Below are 25,292 nucleotides of genomic sequence, written 5' to 3'. Positions count from 1 at the left end.
TTTCAATTTCGTTTATTCCAAACAAAATTTAGTACTTTAAAGCCCAAAAATGTCTGTGTAGAAGAGAGGTATTACCTCATTCTGGATACTATTCCAATTATGATCACTCCTTTAAGGCCAGAACTGTGATATTGGAACTATTGCTTTAAATATCAGGAATACAGACTCTCTGGTCAAGATGGTGAGGAGCTTATATTATTACTTCTCTTTGCTGTACTCTGACTATTCACAGGTATCCTCAGCTCTACTGCTCTTAATTCTTTCACATCTGAGCCTGTTGATCTCCTTTCTTTAAATCCTAGTGATTTTGGGGCGCCTGGGTGGCTCAGTGGGTTAAGCCACTGCCTTCGGCTCAGGTCATGATCTCAGGGTCCTGGGATCGAGTCCCGCATCGGGCTCTCTGCTCAGCAGGGAGCCTGCTTCTCTCTCTCTCTCTCTCTCTGCCTGCCTCTCCGTCTACTTGTGATTTCTCTCTGTCAAATAAATAAATAAAAACTTTAAAAAAAAAAAAAAAAAAAAAAAAAAAAAAAAAAAAAAAAAATAAATCCTAGTGATTTTTAGAGGTAGAGTTTAGTGACCTCTGAGGCTAATAATACACTATATATTAATTAACTTATTTTAAATTTACAAAATGTTTATAGAAATCCTAATGACTTTCAAGAAGGACAAAAAGATAAATCCACAAAAAATCTTCCTTTAGTTATGTAATATTCATAACATATATTACATATAATGTATAACATAATATGTATTGTTTCATAATAAATATCCTTTATTTACATTATATATTCTACTATATTATATGCTTAGTTATATAGTTATACTGTAATATTATACGATTCAGCTATATAATATTCACAATATATATTATTTTGGCAGTTTCCATTTAGTTTCACATACGTAGGATCCCAGTGCATAGCACTTTATTTTATATTCCAGCAAAGTCAATATGAGTAATTTAAGCCATCAAGTCACTAATGACAGATATCAAAGGAACTATATCTTTTAAATTAAGAAAAAATTAGAAAGCTGCTACTATAGTTGGGAAAGTAAGTTTTACACATATTCATTCTTTATACTCACAATTGAGTTAGCAAAGGGAACCAAAATGCCCAAAGCAAACAAGCCCAGAAGTGGTCCACCAACCATGCCAAATATGCTGAGTGCTGCCTACAAAAATAACAAAAAGTCAGTAACTAGCAATCTCAAATACGAAGTTAAAGTGTTTCAAAGTAATTTCATCAGAATGAGGATTTAGAGTTATCAATCTCCTCCCCAAAATCATGGCAGCCTTATCATTGACAAATAGGTAATCAGAACTTGAATGCTTCTGCTTCTCAGTCTCAACTATTCATTTGTTCATTCAGGTATCTTCAATAAAGGAAGCAGAATATAAAGAAGGTAGAGTCGCGACAAGACAGCAGGAACAGCTATATGAATTCATAAGCCCAGAAGGACACTACTTCTCCCAACTGTTCCTGCAAGTGATAATAATCAATCACACCACTCCTTTGTGCTTTGACAGTCTCAAAATCTTCTGTAAAACAAGACTGTGGATAAGTACTGCTAAGTGAACAGAGATGGCAATGAAACACAATGCCATCCTTGATTCCCTAGGAATGGAACTAGAATGAAAAATATGATTATTTTTAAAAAATATTGCTCAAATCATGTTGATTTAAAATCTAATTGGCTAATTGAAACCTTTGCTTTGGTGTATAGTGCCAAAATTATGCTAGTGAAAAAAAAGTTGCAATGTGAATAATGGAGAAATGCAAAACCTGAAAATTCCAAAAGATGTGAGTTCCCAGTAAGCCAATGGTTAATTTTTAAGAGTGGACAGAAGCATAAAAGAAGGATTAGAGGACATATTGTCTACAGAGTAAAGGGGCTTGATAACAGAATCAGTAAATCAAAGAAAAAATATCAAGTCAAGAAAATTTTATAGGATATAGATGGCAGTTCTAGGTTAAAAAAATTCAGAAGTCTTCCTTGTGGTGGTGGTGTGGATAGAGTTGACAAAGAACTAGTGTTTGAGGAGGATATGGGTTCAGAATATAATCCTAGGGAGTGATTTCACAACTTCTCTTGACCAAAGCCCAGTAGGAAAGAAGACAGCCTTCACTGAAAAATATGAAATAAGTCACATAGCCCATGAAGCAGGCTGTGACAGTATGACCTGTGAGCCAGTTTTAGAGGTATAAGGAATATACCCCCCCCCCCAAAAAAAAGCCTGTTTCAGGAAATAATACCTTGGTTAGAGATGAAGCAAGGAAGAATTGGCTTGGAGTTATGATGACACTATTAGGACACCTCACTACAGATACTCAGCCAGAATTGATAAGAAGGGAAAGAAAGAAGGGAATCAATCACAATAAGAGTTATAAGCAATAATGCAGACTATGGAGGAATAAGCAATAATGCAGACTATGGAGAAAAGCATATTCAGAGGAGTTTTATTGGTTATGGCTTAGATGTGTTGGATAAGCTTGGAGCTTCTGGATATCATTCATTCATTCATTCATTCATTCATTCATATACTCAGGATGAGATCAAACTATTTTAACAACTGGTATGCCACAAACAAACAAACCAGAATGGACCCAAGCCTTAGGTCTAAAGCAGGAGTTTGAAGGACCTCCTTTGCTCAACAGTGACCTTCAACTTTCTGGATCATGGGGAGGTCCAGGTGTGTCAGAGAGCCATGAAAAAACTGCTTCAGTAATTAACATGTGCTTGAAATAAATTTAAAATAGAAAGTCTTAGAGAAAAAATAAATAAAATGTCTCAACAAAAACACAGCAGATATAAAGGACTAAATGGAAATTATTAGAACTGAAAAATACTAGATGAAATCTTAGTAGATGGGTTCAACAGCAGAATGGAGGAGATAGAAGAAAGAATTAGTAGCTGGAAGATAGGCCAATAGAAATTACCTAATCAGAACAACAGAGAGAATATGGACTTTAAAAAAATGAAATGAGTTTCCAGGATCTGTGCAAGTATACTAAAAAAAATCTAACACAGGTAATGAGAGTCCTAGAGGAGAAAAGAATGAGGCTAAAAAGCATTCAAAGAAATAATGTATGAATTTCCCAAATTTTACAAGAGATATAAACCTACAGATTCAAAAGCTGCAAAAACTCCAAACAGGACGAACACAAAGAAATAATGCCAAGACACACTGAAATAAATTTCTGAAAACAACAAAGAGAAAGTTATAAAAGTGATCAGAGAAAAATGATACCTTTCCTGTAGGGGAAAATAATTAGAATGGCAGCAAATATATCATCAGAAATACTGGACCAGAAGAAAGTGGCACATATTTTTCAAGTGCTGGATAAAAAGAACTGCTGACACAGAATCCTATATCCAGCAAAAATATCTTCTGGAAATAAAGGGAAACCAATACATCCTCAGATGAAGGGAAATAAAGAATTTTTGCCAGCAGACATATCCTAAAAGAATGGCTAATGAAAGTTTTCTAAAAAGAACAGAAATTATTAAAAGAAGGAAACTTGGAATATCAGGAAGGAAGAAAGAATATAATAAGCAAAGATATGGCTAAATATAATAGGCATTCCTTCTCCTCTTGAGTTTCCTGAGTTATATTTGATTGTCTAAACAAAAATTATAATACTTTAATGTAATTCAAAGTGTATGTAGAGTAAATATTTGATAACTGTATTAAAAACTGGGTAAACAGACATAAAGGGAGATAAAGGTTCTATATTTTCCTCAATTGGTAAAATGACAAAACAAGTAGATTGTATTATGTTTATGTAATACCTAAAGCAACAATTGAAAATGCTATTCTAAGAGGCAAACTCAAAACAATACAGATGGAGCACGGGGTGTGGTGCAAAAATAATGAATACTGTTATGCTGGAAATAAAAAAAATAAATAAATAAAAATAAATTAAATATTAAAAAAAAAAGCAATGATTATAAAAAAAAAACAATACAGATAAATAAAAATGGATTCTAAAAAGTGTTTAAGTATCTTATAAAAAGGTAGGAGGGAAAGAGAAAGAACAAACATAAAACAAAAAATGGCATACATACTCCCTAACATACCAATAATTACATTAAGTGTAGAAGATGGTCTAATACACCAATTAAAAGACAGAAATTGGCAGGATATATTTAAAAACATGGCCCAATTATATGCTGATTCCAAAAAGCTTACTTAAAATTTAATATAAGCAAGCTGAAAGTAAAAGGATGAAAAAAAAAGGTGTATCAAGCAACCATTAATCAAAAGCAAGTAGGAGTAACTACATTAATATCATATAAATTATACTTTAGGTAAATAAAATTATCAGAGATAAATATTATAAATAACAAAATAATTATTCACCAAGACACAGAAATCTTAAATATACATGCACCAAATGAGAACTTACACAGAAAAGAAATTAAAAAAAAAATTTTTTAACTGATAGAACTAAAAGGAAAATAGACAAATACACAATTATAGTTTAGAATTCACCATTCCACTGTCACCAACTGATAAAAACAACTAAACAGAAAATCAGAAGATGTTGAAGAACTCAATGACACCATCAATGAGCAGGATCTAATTGATACTTAGAGAACACTGCGCCTAACAGCAGAGTACAATTTTAAGTGCCAATGGAACATATACCAAAATGCCATATCCTGGGCTATAACACAGACCTCAACAGATTTAAAATAATTAAAATCATAGAGAATGTACTCTTTGATCACACTGAATGAAACTAGAAATCAATAGCAGAAAAATAATAGGAAAATCTCTGAACACTTGGAAACTAAGTAACATACTTCTAAACAATTCATAAGTCAAAGGGACATCTCAAAGGAAACTTAAAAATACAAAATATGAAAAGTCGTGGAACACAACTAAATTAATACTGACAGGAAAATTTTTGCAATTAGTACACACACTATAGAAGAGGAAAAGTCTCAAATCAATAATCTAAGGTCCTACCTCAAGAACAGCAAAATAAACCAAAAGCAAACAGCAGAAAAGACTAAAGAACAAAAGGCAATAATTTTAAATAGAAAATAGAGTAAATCAGTGAAAGAAAAAGGTAGGGGGTGCCTGGGTGGCTCAGTCATTGGGCAGCTGCCTTTGACTTGGGTCATGATCCTGGAGTCCCAGGATCAAGCCCCACATGGAGCTCCCAGCTCAGAGGGAAGCCTGCCTCTCCCTCCCCACTGCCCCCATGACTGTTCCCTCTCTCATGGTCTCTCTCTCTGTGTCAAATAAATAAATAAAATTGGAAATAATAAATAAATAAATAAATAAATAAGAAGGTAGATTTTTGAAATTTTTGTTTACAAACCTCTAGCAACACTGAAAAAAAAAAGACAAAATTACCAATATTAGGAATAAAACAGGCAATAACACTACAGACACCAAACACTACAGACTACAGACACTGCAGACACCAAACATAGAATAAGGGAATACTATGAACAACTCCCCATACACAAATTTTACAACTTAGATGAAATGGACCAATTTTTTAAAAATACAGCTACCATAATTCACCCAATATGAAACAGATAATTTGAATAGCCCTATAACTTATGGATATTTAATTCAAAATTTTAAAACACCCAAAAAAGGAATACCCAGGCCCAGATGGTTTCACTAGAGTATAACTACCAAACATTTAAATCATTAACACCAATTTTATACAATCTTCTAAGAAAATAGAGATTAATTATTCTTACTTTATTTTATGAAGCTAGAATGTCTATGATATCAAAACCAGACAAAGCCATTACAAAAAATGAATTACAGATCAATATTTCTCATGATGCAAAAATCCTTAATAAAATATTAACAAATAGAATCAGAAATATATAAAAATAACTATACGCCATGACCAAGTTTATTCCAAGAATGCAAGGCTGGTTAAGCATTTGAAAATCAATCAATGTAACTCATCATGTCAAAGGACTAAAGAAGACTATCGTATTACCACATCAATCAAGGCAGAAAAAGCACTTGACAAAATTCAACATTCATCCATAAAAAAACCTCTCAGAAAGATTGAAATAGGGAATTTCCTCAACTTTGTAAAGGGCATCTACTAAAATCTTACAGCTAGCATTATATCTAGGAGTGAAAGACTAAATATTTTCCTCATTCAGACTGGGAAATAAAGAAGGGGTGTCTACTCTTACTACTCTTATTCAACCTGATGTGGAAGTTAAAGCCAGTGCAATAAAGAAATAAAAGCTATACATACAGATTGTAAAGGAAGAAATAAAACTGTCGTTTTTTGAAGATGACATGACTGTGTAGAAAATCCCAAGAACTAATAAATAAATTCAGCAGGGTCTCAGGATCCAGCATAAATATACATATATCAATTATATTTCTACATATTTACAAACACATGGACACCAACATTAAAAGTACAATATCACTTATAATCACTTTGAAAAAATTAAATATTGGGATAAGGAGGGAGATAGATGGTAGCTGAGTAGGAGGACTCTAGGCTCCCCTTGTCCCGCGAATACAACTAGATAACTATCAAATCATCCTACATACCCCAGAAATTGACTTGAAGACTGGAAGAACAACAAATGCCACAACTAAAGGTAGATATGAGGCCACATGGCAGAAAGTAGGAAGTGTGGAGACTTGGTTTGGGAGAGATAGATCTTGGCCATTGTGGTAGAGAGAGAGCTGTGGTCCCAGGGAAGTGCAAGAGACAGATAAGCACACAGGGGAGATGATGCCCTACAGCGATTGGTTTGGAAAGTAAAGGGGCTGAGTTTCATGAGTTCTTGCAACCAGCAGGGCTTAAAACGTAGAGTTTTAAAAGACTAGTGGGTTTGGCTTGAGGTGAACCCAGGGAAATCGGGGCTACTCTTGGAGAGAAGGCAGGGAAAATAGCCTACGAACATACTGCATGGAAATAGCAATCTGAAGTGCCTGGGGCACATAATGGGGAGGTTATTTGCTCTTCTTGGCAGCATTCATGGAGAGATCCCTCCAGGAACAAAGATAACTGGCCTCCACTGCCCCTCAGCATAAGCACAGGGCCACCTGTGGGAACCAGTATGGTGCTGACACTTACTACCTAACTTGCTTACACCAAGGCCTATCCCCCTCCCCAACTCCAGTGGAACTGCCCATCTCCAGTGGAACTGCCCAACTTGTTTTGGTGCCAGCACAGTGGTCCCTCTCCCCCAGGAGACTGGCCCAAACCTCTACCCACACCATGTCTCCCTACCCATGAATTCTGCAGGGCTTCAGTTTTGGAGCTGTGACAACAGGACTCATTTCATAAGCAGAGTAGAGTAACAGTAGTTAAAATTCCCTACATTCAGGTCAGGGAACAAATACTCTCACAATAGGCAAAGAAAGCATCTGTAGACAATTGATCTGAAGGATAAAGTGGCCAGGGCACAACAGCAAAGTAAGCAAAGTGCATGCAGCACACCGTGGAAACACTCTCTGGAGTGCAGGCCCTAGAGAGCAGGTGACATTATACTGCCGGGCAGTATATAACCTCTTCTTCATAAGGCCATTACCTTCAAGGGGAGGAAATGTAGTTGACTTTTCTAACACAGAGAAGGTAGCCCAGAGACTTAGACAAAAGAGAGGATAGAGGAATTTGTCCCAAATGAAAGAACAAGACAAGCCCACAGCTAGAGATTTAAATGAAACAGATACAAGTAACACGCCTGATAGAGAATTTAAAGTAATGATCATAAAAATACTTGCTAGACTTGAGAAAGTGGAAGTCCTCAGCAAGAGCATTAACATGGAGATAAGGAATAACACAGGAGAAATAAAGGGCCCAATAAACAAAATCAAGATCATGCTCTATGGAATCAACAGCAGACTGGAAAAAACACAGAAATAAATCAATACCTAGAAGACAGAGTAATGGAAAGTAATCAAGCTGTACAAAAGAGAGAAAAAAGAATGAGGAAAAATGACAATAGACTTAGAGAAGTCAGCGACTCCATCAAAAAGAGTTACATTCATATTATAGGAATCCCAGAAGAAGAGAGAGAAAAGAGGGCAGAGAATTTATTTGAAGAAATAATAGCTGAAAACTCCTAATCTGGGGAAGGAAACAGATATCCAGATCCAAGAGGCACAGAGAACCCCCAACAAAATCAACAAAAGCAAATCCACATAAAGACAGATTGTAATTAAAATGGTAAAATATAAAGAAAAAAAATCTTAAAAGCAACAAGACAAAAGACAACAATTACATACAGGGGAAACCCCATAAGGCTATCAGCAGAATTCTCAGCAGAAACTTTCCATGTCAGAAAGGACTGTCATGTCCATTGGCCCACCTAAATAAATAAATAAAAGAAAGGGCATGATATATATTTAAAATGCTGAATGGGAAAAATGTGAAGTCAAGAACATTCTATCCAGCGAGGCTATCATTCAGAACAGGAGAGATAAAGAGTATCTCAGAGAAACAAAAATGAATGGAGTTCACGACCACTAAACCAGCCCTGCAAGAAATACTAAAGGGGAACTCTATGAGTAGAAAGGAAAGACTATAAGTAATGGTATAAAGATAGGAAACACAAAAACAGTAAAAATGAATATTTCTAAAAAATATCAGTGAAAGAACTCACAAAATAAAGGATGTAAAATATGACAACATATACCTAAAACTTGGGGAGTAGAGGAGTAAAGAATAGGTTTAAACTTAAACAACCATCAACTTAATATAGACTGCTATATGCAGAAGATGTTATATACAAACCTAATGGTAACCACAAATCAAAAACTGGTAATAGATATGCAAAGAATAAAGAGGAAGAAATCCAAATTTATCACTAAAGAAAACCAACAAATCATGAAAGAAAGACAAGAAAGGATCAGAGAAAATCTTCAGAAACAATCACAAAACAAGTAATAAAATAGAAATAAGTACATATCTATCAATAATTACTGTGAGGGGTGCCTGGATGGTTCAATAAATTAAGCCTCTGCCTTCAGCTCAGATCATAATTCCAAGATCCTGGAAAAGAGCCCTGTGTTGGGCTCTCTGCTCAGTGGTGGGATTTGCTTCTCCCTTACCTTCTGCCCCACCGCCCTACTTGTGTTCTCTTTCTCTCAAATAAACAAATGAAATCTTAAAAAAAAATAATAATTATTTAACTATAAATGGACAAAACACTACAATCAAAATACAGGGTGACATAATGGATAAAGAAACAAGATTCATTTCTATGTTTCCTACAAGAGACTCATTTTAGACCTAAACACACCTGCAAATTAAAAGTGAGAAGGTGGAAAAGCATTTATCATGCAAAAGGACATCAAAAGAAAGCTGGAGAGGCAATACTTGTATCAGACAAATTAGACTTTAAAAAAAGATTCTTGGACACCTGGGTGGCTCAGTAGTTTAAGTGTCCGACACTTGATTCCAGCTCATGTTCTCAGGTTTGTGAGATTGAGCCCCATGTCAGGCTTCATGTTTAGCACAGTCTGCTTGAGATTCTCTCCCTCTCCCTTCCCAAATAAATTAATTAAATCTTTAAAAATAAAAAAAAAAAGATTCTAACAAGAGACAAATAACGACACTACATAATAATAACAGGGATAACCCAACAAGAAGATATAACAATTGTAAATATTTATGCATCTAACATGGAAATGCTCAAATACATTAAACAATAAGAAATGTAAAGGTACTAATTGACAGTAATACAGTAATATTAGGGGATGTTAACACCCCATGAAATCAACGGACAGATCATCTAAATAGAAAATCAACAAGTAAACAATGGTTTTGAATGACATACTACCAGATGGATATAACAGATATATTTAAATCATTCCATCACCAAACAGCAGGATACACATTCTTTCACGTGCACATGGAACATTCTCCAGAATAGTTCACATATTAAGCCACAAAACAAACCTCAACAAATTAAAAAGGATCAAAATTATACCATGCATCTTTTCTGACCACAACACTATGAAACCAGAAGTCAACCCAAGAAAAAAATCTGAAAGACCACAAATAGATGGAGGTTAAATAACATGGACCCACGACTCTATGGTCAACTGATCTTTGACAAAGCAGGAAAAAATATACAGTGGAAAAAAGACAGTCTCTTCAATAAATGGTGATGGGAAAATTGGACACCTATGTATAGAAGAATTAAACTTGACTATTCTCTTATACCATACACAAAGATAAACTCAAAATGGATAAAAGACCTCAACATGAGGCAGGAATCTATCAAAATCCTAGAGGAAAACATAGGCAGTAAGCTCTTTGACATCAGCCACAGCAACTTCTTTCAAGATATGTCTCCAAAGGCAAAGGAAACAAAAGCAAAAATGAACTTTGGGAACTTCATCAAGATCAAAAGCTTCTGCACAGCAAAGGAAAGAGTGGTGGAAGGAAAGAGGCCACCCATGGAATGGGAGAAGATATTCGCAAATGACACTACAGACAAAGGCCTGACATCCAAGATCTATAAAGAACTCCTCAAACTCAACACACACAAAACAGATAATCATGTCAAAAAAATGGGCAGAAGACATGAACAGACACTTCTCCAATGAAGACATACAAATGGCTAACAGACACATGAAAAAATGTTCATCATCCTTAGCCATCAGGGAGATTCAGATCAGAACCACATTGAGATACCTCCTTACACCAGTTAGAATGGCCAAAATCAACAAGACAGTAAAAACAAGTGTTGGAGAGGAGGTGAGAAAGGGGAATCCTCCTACATTCTTGGTGGGAATGCAAGTTGGTGTAGCCACTTTAGAAAACAGCGTGGAGACTCCTTAAGAAATTAAAAATAGAGCTACCCTATGATGCTGCAATTGCACTACTTGGTATTTGCCCCAAGGATACAGATGTGGTGAAAACAAGGGCCATCCGTACCTGAATAGCAGCAATGGCCACAGTCGCCAAATTGTGGAAAGAGCCAAGATGCCCTTCAACAGACAAATGGATAAAGATATGATATGATACATATATACAATGGAATATTATGCCTCCATCAGAAAGGATGAATACCCAACTTTTGTATCAATATGAATTGGACTGGAGGAGATTATGCTGAGTGAAATAAGTCAAGCAGAGAGAGTCAATTATCATATGGTTTCACTTACTTGTGGAGCATAAGGAATAACATGGAGGACATTGGGTGAAGGAGAGCAGTAGTGAGTTGGTGGAAACTGGAGGGGGAGATGAACCATAAGAGACTGTGGACTCTGAGAAAAAAGTGAGGGTTTTGGAGGGGAGGAGAGTGGGGGGTTGGGTGAGCCTGGTGGTGGGTATTAAGGAGGGCGTATATTGCATGGAGCACTGGGTATGGTACATAAAGAATAAATCTTGGAACACTGAAAAAAATTAAATTAAAAAGAACATGCTACTAAACAATGAATGGGTCAACTAGTTGACTAGGAAGCAAAATGAGAAATTAAAAAGTACACAGAAACAAATGAAAATGAAAACACAATGGTTTAGAGCCTTTGGAATGCATAAAAAGTGGTTCTAAGAGGGAAGCTTATAGTAACACAGGCCTACTTCAAGAAGCAAGAAAGGTCTCAAATAAACAACCTAACCTTACACCTAAAGGAGCTAGAAAAAAAGAAAAACAAAGCCTAAAACTAGTAAAAGGAAGGAAATAATGAGGATCAGAACAGAAATAAATGATACAGAAACTTAAAAACATAGAAGAATAGATTAAAAAAAAACAGGAGCTGGTTCTTTGAAAAAATTAATAAAATTGATAAGCCTCTAGCCAGACTTATGAAGGAAAAATAGGGAGGTCTCAAATAAATAAAATTACAAATGAGAGAGGGAAAAATAACAACCAACATCACAGAAATACAAATAATTATAAAAGAATATTATGAAAAACAACAAATTGGATAATCTAGAAGAAATAAATTCCTAAAATCATGTAGTCTATGAAAACTGAAACAGGAAGAAATACAATATTTGAACAGACCACTTACCAGCAAAGAAACTGAATCATTAATCAAAAACCCCCCAAAAAACAGAAGTCCAGATGGCTTCACAGGTGAATTTTATCAAACATTTAAAGAAGAACTAATACCTACTCTTCTCAAATTATTCCAGAAAATAGAAAAGGAAGGAAAACTTCCAAATTCACACTATGAGGCCAGCATACCCTGACACCAAAACCAAATAAAAACACCACAAAAAAAAAGAGTACAGGCCAATATCTTTGATAAACATAGGTGCAAAAATATTCAAAAAAATACCAGCAAACTGAATCCAACAATACATTAAAAAAATCATTTACCACAATCAAGTGGGATTTATTCTTGGGTTGCAAGGGTGGTTCAATATTTGCAAATCAATGTGATGCATCACAGCAATAAGAGAAAGGATAAGGGGCGCCTGGGTGGCTCAGTGGGTTAAGCCGCTGCTTTCGGCTCAGGTCATGATATCAGGGTTCTGGGATCGAGTCCCGCATCGGGCTCTCTGCTCAGCAGGGAGCCTGCTTCCCTTCCTCTCTCTCTGCCTGCCTCTCTGCCTACTTGTGATCTCTATCTGTCAAATAAATAAATAAAATCTTTAAAAAAAAAAGGAGAGAGAAAGGATAGAACTATATGATCATTTCAATAGATGCAGAAAAAAGCTCATATATATGAGAATACTAGCCAGTCATAAAAAAGAATGATATCTTGCCATTTATAATGACAGGGCTAGAACTACAGAGTATAATTCTATGCAAAATAAATCAGTCAGAGAAATAAAAATATCATATGATTTCATTCGTGTAGAATTTAAGAAACAAAACAAAGGAGCAAAGGAAAACAAGTAGAGAGAGAGAGATGAACCAAGAAACACTCTTTGAAAAAAAATTTTATTTAATTTTTTCAAGGTTCTAAAATTCATTGTTTTTTTTTAATATTTTATTTATTTATTTGACAGAGAGAGATCACAAGCAGGCAGAGAGGCAGGCAGAGAGAGAGAGGAGGAAGCAGGCTCCCTGCTGAGCAGAGAGCCCGATGCGGGACTCGATCCCAGGACCCTGAGATCATGACCTGAGCCGAAGGCAGAGGCTTTAACCCACTGAGCCACCCAGGTGCCCCTAAAATTCATTGTTTATGTACCACACCCAGTGCTCCATGCAACCTGTGCCCTCCTTAACAGAAACAGACTTTTAACTATAGAGAACAAACTGATGGTTCCTAGTGGGGAGGTAGATGGCAGGATAGATTAATAGGTGATGGGGATTAAGGAGCACACTTGTCCTGAGGAACACCAGGAAATGTATGGCATCATTGAATCACTATCATTATTTTGTATACTTGAAACTAATAGACCACTGTATGTTAACTAACTGAAATTACTTTAAAAAATTATGGAGCACCTGGGTGGCTCAGTTGGTTAAGTATCCAACTCATGATTTTGGCTCAGGTCATGATCTGATGAATTGTGGGGCTGAGTTCCACTTTGGGACCTGTAGTCAGTGGGGAATCTGCTTGAGATTCTCTCCCTCTGCCCCTCTCCCCACTCATGCTCACACTCTCTTTCAAATAAGTGTCTTTTTAAAAATCTTAAAACAATTTATTAATTGTAAGGTATAAATATCACTAAATATACACAGAACTTATATACTGAAAATTAAATAATGGTTATAAGGAAAATCAGAGATCTAAATAAATGAAGAGATATACTATATTCATGGATTCAAAGATTCAATATAGTAAAGATGTCAAATCTCCCCAAACTGATATATAGGTTTAGTGTAATTTTATCAAAATCTAAGCAACATTTTTTTAGGTATACAGAAGATTATTCTAAACTTTATATGGAAAGGCAAAGGAACAAGAATAGTTAACGTATTTTTGAAAGATAAGAATAAAGTGGAAGGAATTAGTTTACCTGATTCTAGACTTATTATAAAGCTACAAAAATCAAGACTGTATACTACTGGCAGAGGGACAGACACACAGAAACACAGCCTTTACAACTGTACATCTATAGAGAAGCGGGGGAAGGAACATCAATCTAAGTCTCACACCATTGAGGAAAACTAGATAAAGGGTATATGGGATCTTTTTCTATTATTTCTTTTTTTAAAATATTAATTTATTTATTTTCATCATAACAGTATTCATTATTTTTTCACCACACCCAGTGCTCCATGCAATCCGTGCCCTCTATAATACCCTTCACCTGGTACCCCAACCTTCCACCCCCCCTGCCACTTCAAACCCCTCAGATTGTTTTTCAGAGTCCATAGTCTCTCATGATTCACCTCCCCTTCCAATTTCCCCCAACTCCCTTCTCCTCTCTAACTCCCCATGTCTTCCATGCTATTTGTTATGCTCCACAAATAAGTGAAACCATATGATAATTGACTCTTAAAATTGCACATAAATCTACAATTATATCATAATAGAAAGTTTAATTTAAAAAAATTTTAAAGAATTTAGGCAATTCAGTTCCTTGCAATTGCTTTGTATAGATGACTAGAGAAGTCTGGAAGGATAGTCACATCAACATTTTAAAAAAGGAAGAATTCAGTGTCTGTGATTCAAACCTTGCAGAATCAGCTCTTACCTGCAACAAAGCTCCCATTAGTGATGCCAGTGCAGCCATTCCAATGCAGAGAACTCCAAAGAGCACACCTAAATGGATGACATAAAAGCCAGTGTAAAATTCAGACTGAGAACGGAGAGGATTAGAATTCTCAATAGAACAAGCTACCTTGTCTTTGATTCAAAGTAATTGATATGATTGTGGTGAAAATTGGCCACATACATCAGAGCCAGCCAAAAAAAGGGAAGGGGTGTTTTCCTACGGGATCAGCAGTGTGCAAAGGGGAAAGAAAACTCTGATATTGTGTACCGGGATTAGTGACAACATTAGGTTATATAAGTAAAAAAATCCCTAGCATTAACCATAGAGACTTTTAAGCTAAGAACTATTATGTTATTAATCTAATCCTCCATAAACATTTGTTTTATAAAGGAAGGCTCAGGTCTCTGTTTCCAGTTTGCCAGAAACAGGACACAATCTGTATGACATGATGGGGGAGGGCAGTAATAAACATGAGAAATTAGAGTTGTCTGATCTGAAGAGTTCATTTCTTCTAGGAAGTGACAATCCACACCAAGGGATGGTTTAGGACCTTTAGCCCTCTTGTAATCTCCAACATCACTAAGCATTTTCTGTTAAACTAGCAAAGAAAGATAATATCAAGTCTGATGTTATCCATTCTACCAACTTGTTTTCCCAAACTTTATAAGAATTCTCAAGCCACCACTGTTGCTCAGATTATAATTATAGGGTTTTTTTTTCCTTCGGTTTTTATACTTTCCACATTTTCTCCAAATACATGTTTTACCTTTTTTTTTTTTTTTAAGATTTTATTTATGAGTGCTGTGAAGTGTGTAAACCTGGAGATTCACAGACCTGCACCCCTGGAGCTAATAATATATTATATGTTTATAAAAATTTTTTTTAATTATTTAAAAAATTGAAAAAAAGATTCTATTCATCAGACAGAGATCACAAGTAGGCAAAGAGGCAAGCAGAGAGAGAGAGGAGGAAGCAGGCTTCCAGCAAAGCAGAGAGCTGATGCAGGCCCAATCCCAGGACTCTGGCCTCAGATTTTTATTTTTGAATATTTTCATTTAGCACAAATCACCTGGAATCAGTCAATATAATTTCCCACACACAAAAAAAAAATCAAAACAGGGTGCCTGGGTGGCTCAGTGGGTTAAGCCGCTGCTTTCGGCTCAGGTCATGATCTCAGGGTCCTGGGATCGAGTTCCACATCGGGCTCTCTGCTCATCAGGGAACCTGCTTCCCTCTATCTCTCTCTGCCTGCCTCTCCGTCTACTTGTGATCTCTCTCTGTCAAATAAATAAAATCTTTAAAAAAAATCAAAACATAAAAAGAGTAATAACTTTGCTCATTATAAAATCAGTACATTCATTACATCTAATTTACACTAGAAGTCACATCTTTGTTAAGTATATTGGGTAAATAACCTTATTGAACCTGAATGGAAAACTTATATTAAGTTTTTACATAGAGCTCATGTTACAATGATTTTTTAAGCCTCCAAATCCTAGTGTAAATAGTATTTCCAACATATATAGTTTGATTCTTCTATATCTGATAGCTCATGAATGGTCACCACTATGGGGTTTTGGTATTCAAAGTTAATGGGAACACATACAAATTACTTTCCATGTTCTTCTTTATGATGTCCCTACTGTTCATACCTCAAGATAATGACTTTATATAATTCTTCAAAGTCAATGAAAACCTCATCTACACTAGTAGAGTTGATTTGTTATTAATTACCATCAACATCCTTCCTTGAGCACCAGCTAGTGCTTCTTATTTTATACACATTATCTCTAAATCTCATAGAACTTGCAAGATTAATACTTTTGCAATATTTTTCATACAAAAAAATTCGAGCTGTATTGAGTTATTGGGTTTGCTTGAGGCAAACAAATTGGTAAAGCAAGACGGTCTGTCTGGCTTCAAAAGTTTCTATTTAAAAGCATATAGCTTCAATAATCCTATAATGAACCAATCTAAATACTCTTTAGGAAGCATTGTATCATTCTGAAATTATGCTCCAGGATGAAAATTAGGCACATAATAAGATGGTGCAATGTTATTTAAATTTAAGGGACACCAAAGAATATAAATTAAGTATTTATTCCAGGCTATAGTCAAGATGATTACATATAGAATTATGGTTCAAAATAGAATATTATTTACTATTTCTTTGACAGTCTATTAGTCTTACTCAGTTGAAGTTAAACATTCTTTTTAAAAATAAGTTTGTTACTCATTCATTCTAGAATACATATAACCAAAATTTCAAACACAAAGAATGAAGTACAGTAACCGGATTCCTTTGAGTCCAGTTGGTACTTTTGGGACATCTGGAAACTGGGGTCTTTAAACATTTCCATGCAACTGATATTTAACCCCTAATAAGATCCTATAACCTATTAATAGAAGTTGAACATTTCTTGTACAATATAATTGACTATCTCCAGGGCAGTCTACATGTACAGATAGGATAGACAACCAAGACGGGTCAAAAATCCTAATACTTTGTTTCTTTATCTTTAATTCATACACACAGACTATTTACTCTATTTTGGGGGGGGGTTAGGTTTTCTTTTTTTATTTAAAATCCATTAGCTAACATATAGTACCTCATTAATTTCAGATGTAGTGTTCGATAATTTATCAGTTGTGTACACCAGTGTTCTGTACTTTAAGCTGATGGTGCTCTCTTATGTAATAAAGAAGAAAAATGTGGTTCTTGGCTCCAAACTAAGGGTATTTCTTAAAACTGTTGGCTAAAGTTTGGAAAGGAAAAGGGTTGAATTTTTTCTGTGGCTAAGAATTTTAACATAGATTTGGGATAGGAAGAAGTGAAAAAAGGATAGCCAAATAAGGACCCTGAAAAGATGCTCAACATCACTCATCATCAGGTAAACAAATCAAAACCACAATGAGATATCACCTCACACCTGTCAGAATGGCTAAAATCAACAACAAAAGAAACAACAGGTGTTGGCAAAGATATGGAGAAAGGCAAACTCTCCTGCACTTGTGGTGGAAAAGCAAACTGGTGCAGTCGCTGTGGAAAAGAGTATGGAGATTCCTCAAAAGGTTAAAATTAGAACTACGCTATGAGCCAGCAATTGCAGTACTAAGTCTTCACCTGAAGAATACAAAAATTCTGATTTGAAGGGATACATGCACCCCAATGTTTATAGCACCATTGTCTATAGTAGCTAAATTATGGAAACAGCTTAAGTGTCCATCAGCTGATGAATGGATAAAGACAATGTGGTATGAATGAAATCTTGCCATTTATAACGACATAGATGGAGCTAGAGTATATAATGCTAGGTGAAATAAGTCAGTCAGAGAAAGACAAATACCGTATGACTTCACTCATATGTGGAATTTAACAATAAAACAAACAAGCACAGACGGGGGAAAAGAGGGAGGCAAATCAAGAAACAGACTGACGGTTACCAGAAGGGAGGTGGGTAGAAGGATGCATGAAATAGGTGATGGGGATTAAGGACTGCGCTTGTCATGATGAGCACTGAGTGTTGTATGGAAGTGTTGAATCATTGAAACTAATATTACACTGTATGTTAATCAACTGGAATTTAAGTTAAAACTTAAAAAAAAAATAAGGACCCCTGGATATTGTTCTTCGTGGTCCCCTGACAATTAATTGCTTGAAGTGTCTCTCAAATCTTGATTGCAAATACAGCATGACTACATTTAGGCATGCATATATATATATATATATATATATATATACATTAACACTCATAGGTTCTTACTCTATATCTTCCATGGAAAAGATTTCTGGTATTTCTTTTTTCTTTTTAAATATTTTATTTATTTATTTATTTATTTATTTATTTGAGAGAGAGCGAGCCAGCATGAGAGGGTAGAAGGTCAGAGGGAGAAACAGACTCCCCAGGGAGCTGGGAGCCCGATGCAGAACTCAATCCCAGAACTCCAGGATCACAACCCAAGCAGTAGGCAGTTGCTTAAACCAACTGAGCTACCGAGGTGCCCAAGATTTCTGGTATTTCTAAAAATCATCTCCTCAAGGTAAAATGGGATCATGAAAATGGAAACTCACTCATTCCTTGGGAAATCCAAGAGAGAGACCTTTCTGAGAGCGATCTGAAGTGAGGTTTAATTAGATCTTCCACAGTTACTGCTGCTAAAGCATTAATACTGGAGGACACTGTGCTGTAAGAGAAAAATCAATCTTTTGATTTACAATATTTTAACTTTGATAGTACTTTAAGTAGGAATAAGAAAGGGGGAACCAAACTGTCATTATAACCAGATTTCTACTATATTTTTAATGATTACAACACCCTCTTTCTGGAAGCTGCTATCATCCAAGAATGATTCAGGCAACATCCATAGGGTTGATAGTGAGGAGAAGAATTTTATGTTGCTTCCACTTTGAAATAAATCCTTAGTGTCTATGGAGAGAATTTACACAGACTACATAGTACTACTATATAATGACTTTAAAATATATTCCTTTTTGTGCATAGAAAGGACTGTCATAAATCCTCAGAAACATATGCCATAAATATCAATACTATTAATTTCCTGGATCCTCACTAACAAACACTGTACATGTTAGTAATAAGAATTCATTCCCTGGCACAAACACTGGAAAAAAGTACAATGAGTAAGCTGAAAGGCAGAACAAGATTCTTTGGACAGTGTATATTATTCAGCATGTAATAGGAGATTTAATTCTAATTTTCCATTTGACCATGTTTAGATATACATACAGTTTAAACTAAGACTGTAGGCATCCCTTTTTGATAATCAGTGAACACTACCATCAATTGATCATTTTTATGATGACCTTACATAGTATGTGATGATGTATTGCAGTCTAGAGCCCAAGTTAAAAGTGGAGACTGAGGTTAATAGACTGATAGTTCACATGGATAAAAGTAAGAACAACAGAGAAAATACATGGAGTAGATTACCCGCTTTGGGACACTGGTGCTCATATACAGAATTCAGCTTTATCCCCCAAAATATCCAATAACAAAAGAAAGATCCCAACGGGAAAACCATGTATTATTAGAGTCATAGTTTATACCTTAATGTTCCACTATAAGCACAGGCCACAAAAAGTCCAGGAAGTCCCGGAAAATCTTGCAGAATGTCCAGCACCAAATAAGGCATGAGCTGAAAAAAATTCCAAAATTTACTTCTGAGTGCTATTTGCTATCAAATAAAATTAATTAATGCCTCATTTATCTTGTGTTCTTCAAGAACTAAAGGAACCTATTCCATATAATTTAAATTTCTAAATATGAAAAATTAAACTCTTTTATTGCTAATACTTAAAATAATAGCAGAGTAGTTAAGAACACAGGGTCTGGATTCAGACAGAAGTGGTCTTTGTTACTTCTCTAAGACTTAGTTTCTTCATCTGTAAAGCAGGGGTACTAAAACTAACCTCACAGACTTGTTATAAAAGTTAAATTATATCATCTATGTAAAGCTCTTAGTATAGTACATGGAATACAGTAAATGCCTGATAAAAGGTAGCTGTTCTCATTCTTTGGAATAATAAATCAATTTAAAGGAAATATTTTACATACCTCTATGCTTAAGTAACTTAAGTTAACTTTACAGATAACTCAAAGACCTTTGTGAACTTTAATCACTGCCCAGGACTGAAAGTATAATTATAGCTGCATATAGTATGAGACATAGTGACAAGTAGAGAGTAACCTTGGGAAGTTCCTGAAATTTGCTTCTGATACCACAGTCTCTCATGGTGAGGGTTTGAAAGGGGAGGGGCGTGGGAGGTTAGGTGAACTTGGTGGTGGGTTTTAAGGAGGGCACGTATTGCATGGAGCACTGTGTGTGGTGCATAAACAATGAATCTTGGAACACTGAAAGAATACAATACAATACAATACGACAAAACTATTAGCCCTATTTAAATAAAAAAAAAAGTTCCTGATACCAACTTACTTTCTGATAAGTTACTTTTTAAAAGATAATATTAAATAAGGATAGGAAGGTTTATTACTTCAGTACTATGTCACATGATAGTCTTCTGGCAAAACTGATTTTTAAATTAAAAGGATCCTAGGAGGATAATATTCTAGGAAAATTCCTCTCACTTGCACTGAAACATTTTCAAGTCCTTCTCCAATAGTAAAGAGTGGATGTCATGTCCTATCTCATCAGCCTCTTCTGATTTCATTTGACAAAGTTTGTTACAGTATGTAGACAAACAAGCTCCAATGTTACAAGGGTCAGTGTTTAGTCATTTTACAAATGTTTCCACTTCATCCAAAGCTTACTAATTTTTTAGTCTCAGAAGGAACAGAACTTATCTCTATATGAAATCAAGACCCAGTGTTCCCAAGATATCTTAAAAGTGTAACTTCAAGCAGTATTCCATACTTAAACATTATTTCCATTGTTACTGTGATAACAAGACCTAAAATTCTCTACCCTAATATCAATTTTCTCAAAAGTCCTCGGGGGTGATATTTCATATTCGGACTGGCCCCCTCAGGTATAGGTCCAGCAAGGTAAGACTGATAGAAAAATAGTAAAACTCTATCTAGACACTAATCTTTCTTCCTCAGGGTGAGCTCCAGCAGAGTGTCGCAGAAATACATCTTTGTTCTCCTTGGTTAAGATTTTGACCTGACTTTCTACTACTGGGCCTTATGTGCATTGTATCCCTAGGAAATGCTAATTGCATTAACTCCTCAATAATCAATACAATACCGGAATCATCCAATCAGGAGGAAATTTTCTTTTTCTTTTCTTTTTTTTTCTTTTAAGATTTTATTTATTTATTTGACAGAGACAGCTAGAGAGTAAACACAAGCAGAGGGTAGAGAAGAAGAAGTAGGTTTCCAGTTGAGCAAGGAACCCTCCCTATGCGGGGCTTGATCCCAGGACACTGGGATCATGACCTGACTCAAAGGCAGAAGCTTGACAACTGAGCCACTCGGTGCCCCGAAACCTCTTTCTTTTTAAAAAATTCAGTACAGGGGTGCCTGGGTGGCTCAGTGGGTTAAAGCCTCTGCCTTGGGCTCAGGTCATGATCCCAGGGTCCTGGGATTCACCCCCGCATTGCATCAGGCTCTTTGTTCAGCAGGGAGCCTACTTCCTCCTCTCTCTCTCCGCCTGCTTCTCTGCCTACTTGTGATCTCTGTCTAGTAAATAAATAAAATCTTAAAAAAAAAAAAATTCAGTACAGGCTCTCTAAAAGTGGATGCATGCAAGACACCCCTGAATGCATTCTAAGGCAAGGAGTCTCAAGGGTAGGAAGCTATAGATATTTTTTGCTGTTGTCATCTAGGGATAGGGAAAGATAATATGAGAAACATTTTTAACATCCCTATTATCTTCATGATATAAACTACAGACAAAACATTCTTCACTAGAGAGCATATAAGGGGAAGAGTGCATCTAACTTCAAAGTAAACATGATTCTTAGATTCTCTGAGCAAATAGGAAAGATCTATTTATTGACAGGAGGACACATGTGAACATAGAGTTGAGACGCACAGCTCAAGGAGGTTCTCATTTTCTAGCCCCACAAAACTGCATTATTTTTCTAGGAGTATGTGATGCATTTATGTCAACACAAAATTCAGTCTATCTTCAATCTAATGAGTCTTCTGGGCACTTGATTTACAAGCAAGTCTTAGAACATAATTTTGGCAAGAACCCAAGCTTTGGAGTCTAGCGGTCCTGGGTTTGAATTCTAGCTACACTTTCTGAAAGGTGGTATACAGCATAGGGGTTCAAAGTTAGGACTCTGGTGACAGCCTGCCTGAACTTGAATTCTGGTTCCAGGTTTACTAGCTATTACATAGCTTGTCTGTGCCTCAGTTTTCTCATTCTCTGAAAGGGATATAATCAGAGCATCTATCTCAGTGTGTAGCTTTAAGGATTCAAAGTTGAAGTTTATATAAAGCACTTATGACAGTATGATGAATTCTTGCAGCTATACCTATTTATCAGCCCTATGACCTTGAGAAAGTAATATAACCTCTCTGAGAGTCACTCATTTCCTCATCTCTAGATTTAGAATTACTGGGTTATGAGAATTAAAAGAGAGAAAGCACGCAAAGCTCTAGACACATTCTCTCGCTGTTTGGTTGGTACTCTATAAATGTTCACTCATTAGATCTGTTTCTCTATCATTTAAAAACTGGAAGGTAAGCTGTTGATAAAAAAGTGATTGAAGAATATTCACAAAATGTTTTACACTACCATGGTTTGTATATAGTTTTTTTTCTTTAACTGTATTTACATTTCTATTTCGAGTGTTGACCTAGTTCTCTTTAACACTTGGCTTGGAATTTTCCAGGTATTTCAATATTTTAATCTTGGATACAGCATTCTTTCTTCTTGCTATATATGCTAAAATAAATTTTTACCAAATGCTTTCTAGAAATTAAAGATGATTATATTGTAGTCATTTGCTCTTTCTCTATAAAAACATGAATACTCTTTCCTCCCAAACCAATAAGCTTTCTGATAACATTAATACACATGTAAGAAAGACATGGTACTAAACCTGGTCTGGTGCAGATACTTTCTTGGCTGTCCAAGGATCACAGTCATGGTACCTGGAATACAGGGCAAGCCCACATAACACTGAGCAGACAAGGATTGCCCAGAGTCCCAGAAGATTGATGTAGAGAGACCTAAGGAAATGAAAACAAACCAGCAAATGATATTTGTAATTTCCATCCCAAAAATAGGAAACTTGTTACATACATAGAAGAGACCTTCATGATTACTCAATAAATGCACAGAATCTTTTGGTTATCAAAAATGCTTTCTATTTTATTCTAGCCTAACCTTCTGCTTGTGCTGTCAATCAACAATATATTTCAAAATACTTGGAATAGGTGGAGGCTTCTTTACTGAATAGATGTGTGTATCCTTCTGGTCAGAGTTCCACGGGCATTATCAGCTTTATAATGATATCCAGTTATACTACTTCAGGGCTTCCGGTCATGAAGTAAAGATTTTTAATGGTCAACAGACCAGTAACTATTACTCATTTTTCCTTTTTAAAGTAATAGAGTTAAAAACTGCTAACCACTGTTAGCACCTACATAGAAACCCACTGAACTTGTTTAAATGTGGTTTGCAATATCACCTAGTAAGTATGAGAGGCAAACCTGCATTCCTTGAACAGGTATCTTCTCCAACAGTGTTCAGCATCATAATACATGGTTTGTGTTCCAGAAGAACAGTACTGGACTCGGACCTGAACATAAATCTTGGTTCCATCTACCATATATGACCCTGGGCAAGTAATTTAGCTTCTCTGATCCTCAGCTTCTTCATTTATACCTACAGATAATGATGCCTACCTTGCAGAGTTTTAACATTAGATGAAATAGTCTGTATTACATAGCACAGTGCTTGGCATGTAATAACATTTGTTAAATGGTAATTATTGACATTATGAGTGCTAATGGCACCGAATTCTATGCCTTAATAATCAAGTGAATAGTAAACATTGTTCTCACTATGATGTCCTCATTTCTTTTTCCCCGTAGTGCTGTAGTGAATACTGTAAAATGCTGCCTTAGGTGGAAGAGAGGTACCGTCCTCAAAGCCATGCCTCCTTCCTTGGGGTACCTGTGTCCAGTGACTACAAACTGAGGGTTGCTGGGGGGAGGGGGTTTGGGAGAAGGGGGTGGGATTATGGACATTGGGGAGGGTATGTGCTTTGGTGAGTGCTGTGAAGTGTGTAAACCTGGTGATTTACTAGATTCAGAATTTTAAAGGATCAGTCTCCTTACCCTAACCTAGGACAAATCTGGAGTCAGTTCAGCATTAGGGCTTCCCCTAAGGCTGGGCTGAGAAACAGCATTACAATCCAACTTCTCTCTTTGGCCAATTCTGTTTCCTTCTCTTCTCTTTCTTCTACAGGTGGTGATTCCCCCACAGTCTCTGGCATGCCAACCTCCATTTCAGAGTCTGTTTCAGGAGAATGCACCTTCAATAGGTACCAAACAACAGATTGCTAAACTTTTCCCTTGATTGACTAAATTTACTCTATGTTTTGCTATTGGCTAAAAATAGCCTAAGTAACTACAGCTCATCTCCAAATCACCAGAAAATATATCCAGACACTTTCCTGCTCACATACCCTTGTTCACAAAGGAGTCTAATACTTTACTATATAGTTTTATTTGACTTTAATACCACTCAAATAGATCACTTATTGGTCAATGTCAGTAGGTCTTAACTTTTTTTTTATTTTTATTTTTTTAATTAATTTATTTATTTTCAGCATCACAGTATTCATTATTTTTTCACCACACCCAGTGCTCCATGCAGTCCGTGCCCTCTATAATACCCACCATCTGGTACCCCAACCTCCCACTCCCCCGCCACTTCAAACCCCTCAGATTGTTTTTCAGAGTCCATAGTCTCTCATTATTCACCTCCCCTTCCAATTTACCCCAACTCCCTTCTCCTCTCTACCCTATGGAGTATTATGCCTCCATCAGAAAGGAAGAATACCCAACTTTTGTAGCAACATGGACGGGACTCAAAGAGATTATGCTGAGCGAAATAAGTCAAGCAGAGAGAGTCAATTATCATATGGTTTCACTTATTTGTGGAGGTCTTCACTTTTTGACTGGGATTCATTCTTCTCATGGAGCCACAGTTAAAAAGTAGGAGAAAATGGTTCCTCTCAGCTCAGGGAGTCAGCTGAGGGCCATT

The 25,292-nt window shown here is 35.9% G+C and overlaps 1 protein-coding gene and 1 long non-coding RNA gene across 3 annotated transcripts in view; one reads left to right on the top strand and one right to left on the bottom strand.

Moving 5' to 3' along the window:
• SLC5A8 (solute carrier family 5 member 8) overlaps positions 1-25,292 on the bottom strand; it is a 67,005-nt gene that overhangs the window by 22,728 nt on the left and 18,985 nt on the right. For both annotated transcript variants that reach the window (XR_004286671.1, XM_032346618.1), the window contains exons 7-11: positions 23,119-23,248; positions 19,654-19,742; positions 18,658-18,770; positions 14,565-14,632; positions 1,084-1,170 (exon numbers count right to left, since the gene is read on the bottom strand). Coding sequence is in view for 1 of the 2 variants with exons in the window: in XM_032346618.1 (XP_032202509.1) it covers positions 1,084-1,170; positions 14,565-14,632; positions 18,658-18,770; positions 19,654-19,742; positions 23,119-23,248 (487 nt within the window). In the remaining variant the exon portion in view is untranslated. The remainder of the gene's footprint in view (positions 1-1,083; positions 1,171-14,564; positions 14,633-18,657; positions 18,771-19,653; positions 19,743-23,118; positions 23,249-25,292) is intronic.
• On the top strand, positions 11,220-20,437 carry LOC116592953. The gene is made up of 2 exons (XR_004286673.1): positions 11,220-11,265; positions 20,361-20,437. It is a non-coding gene; the product is annotated as an uncharacterized LOC116592953 (long non-coding RNA).

This window comes from Mustela erminea, chromosome 6 (assembly GCF_009829155.1).
Source record: "Mustela erminea isolate mMusErm1 chromosome 6, mMusErm1.Pri, whole genome shotgun sequence".
NCBI lineage: Eukaryota > Metazoa > Chordata > Mammalia > Carnivora > Mustelidae > Mustela > Mustela erminea.
Note: the sequence above shows the minus strand (reverse complement) of the source record. Positions and strands in the feature narration are given on the sequence as shown.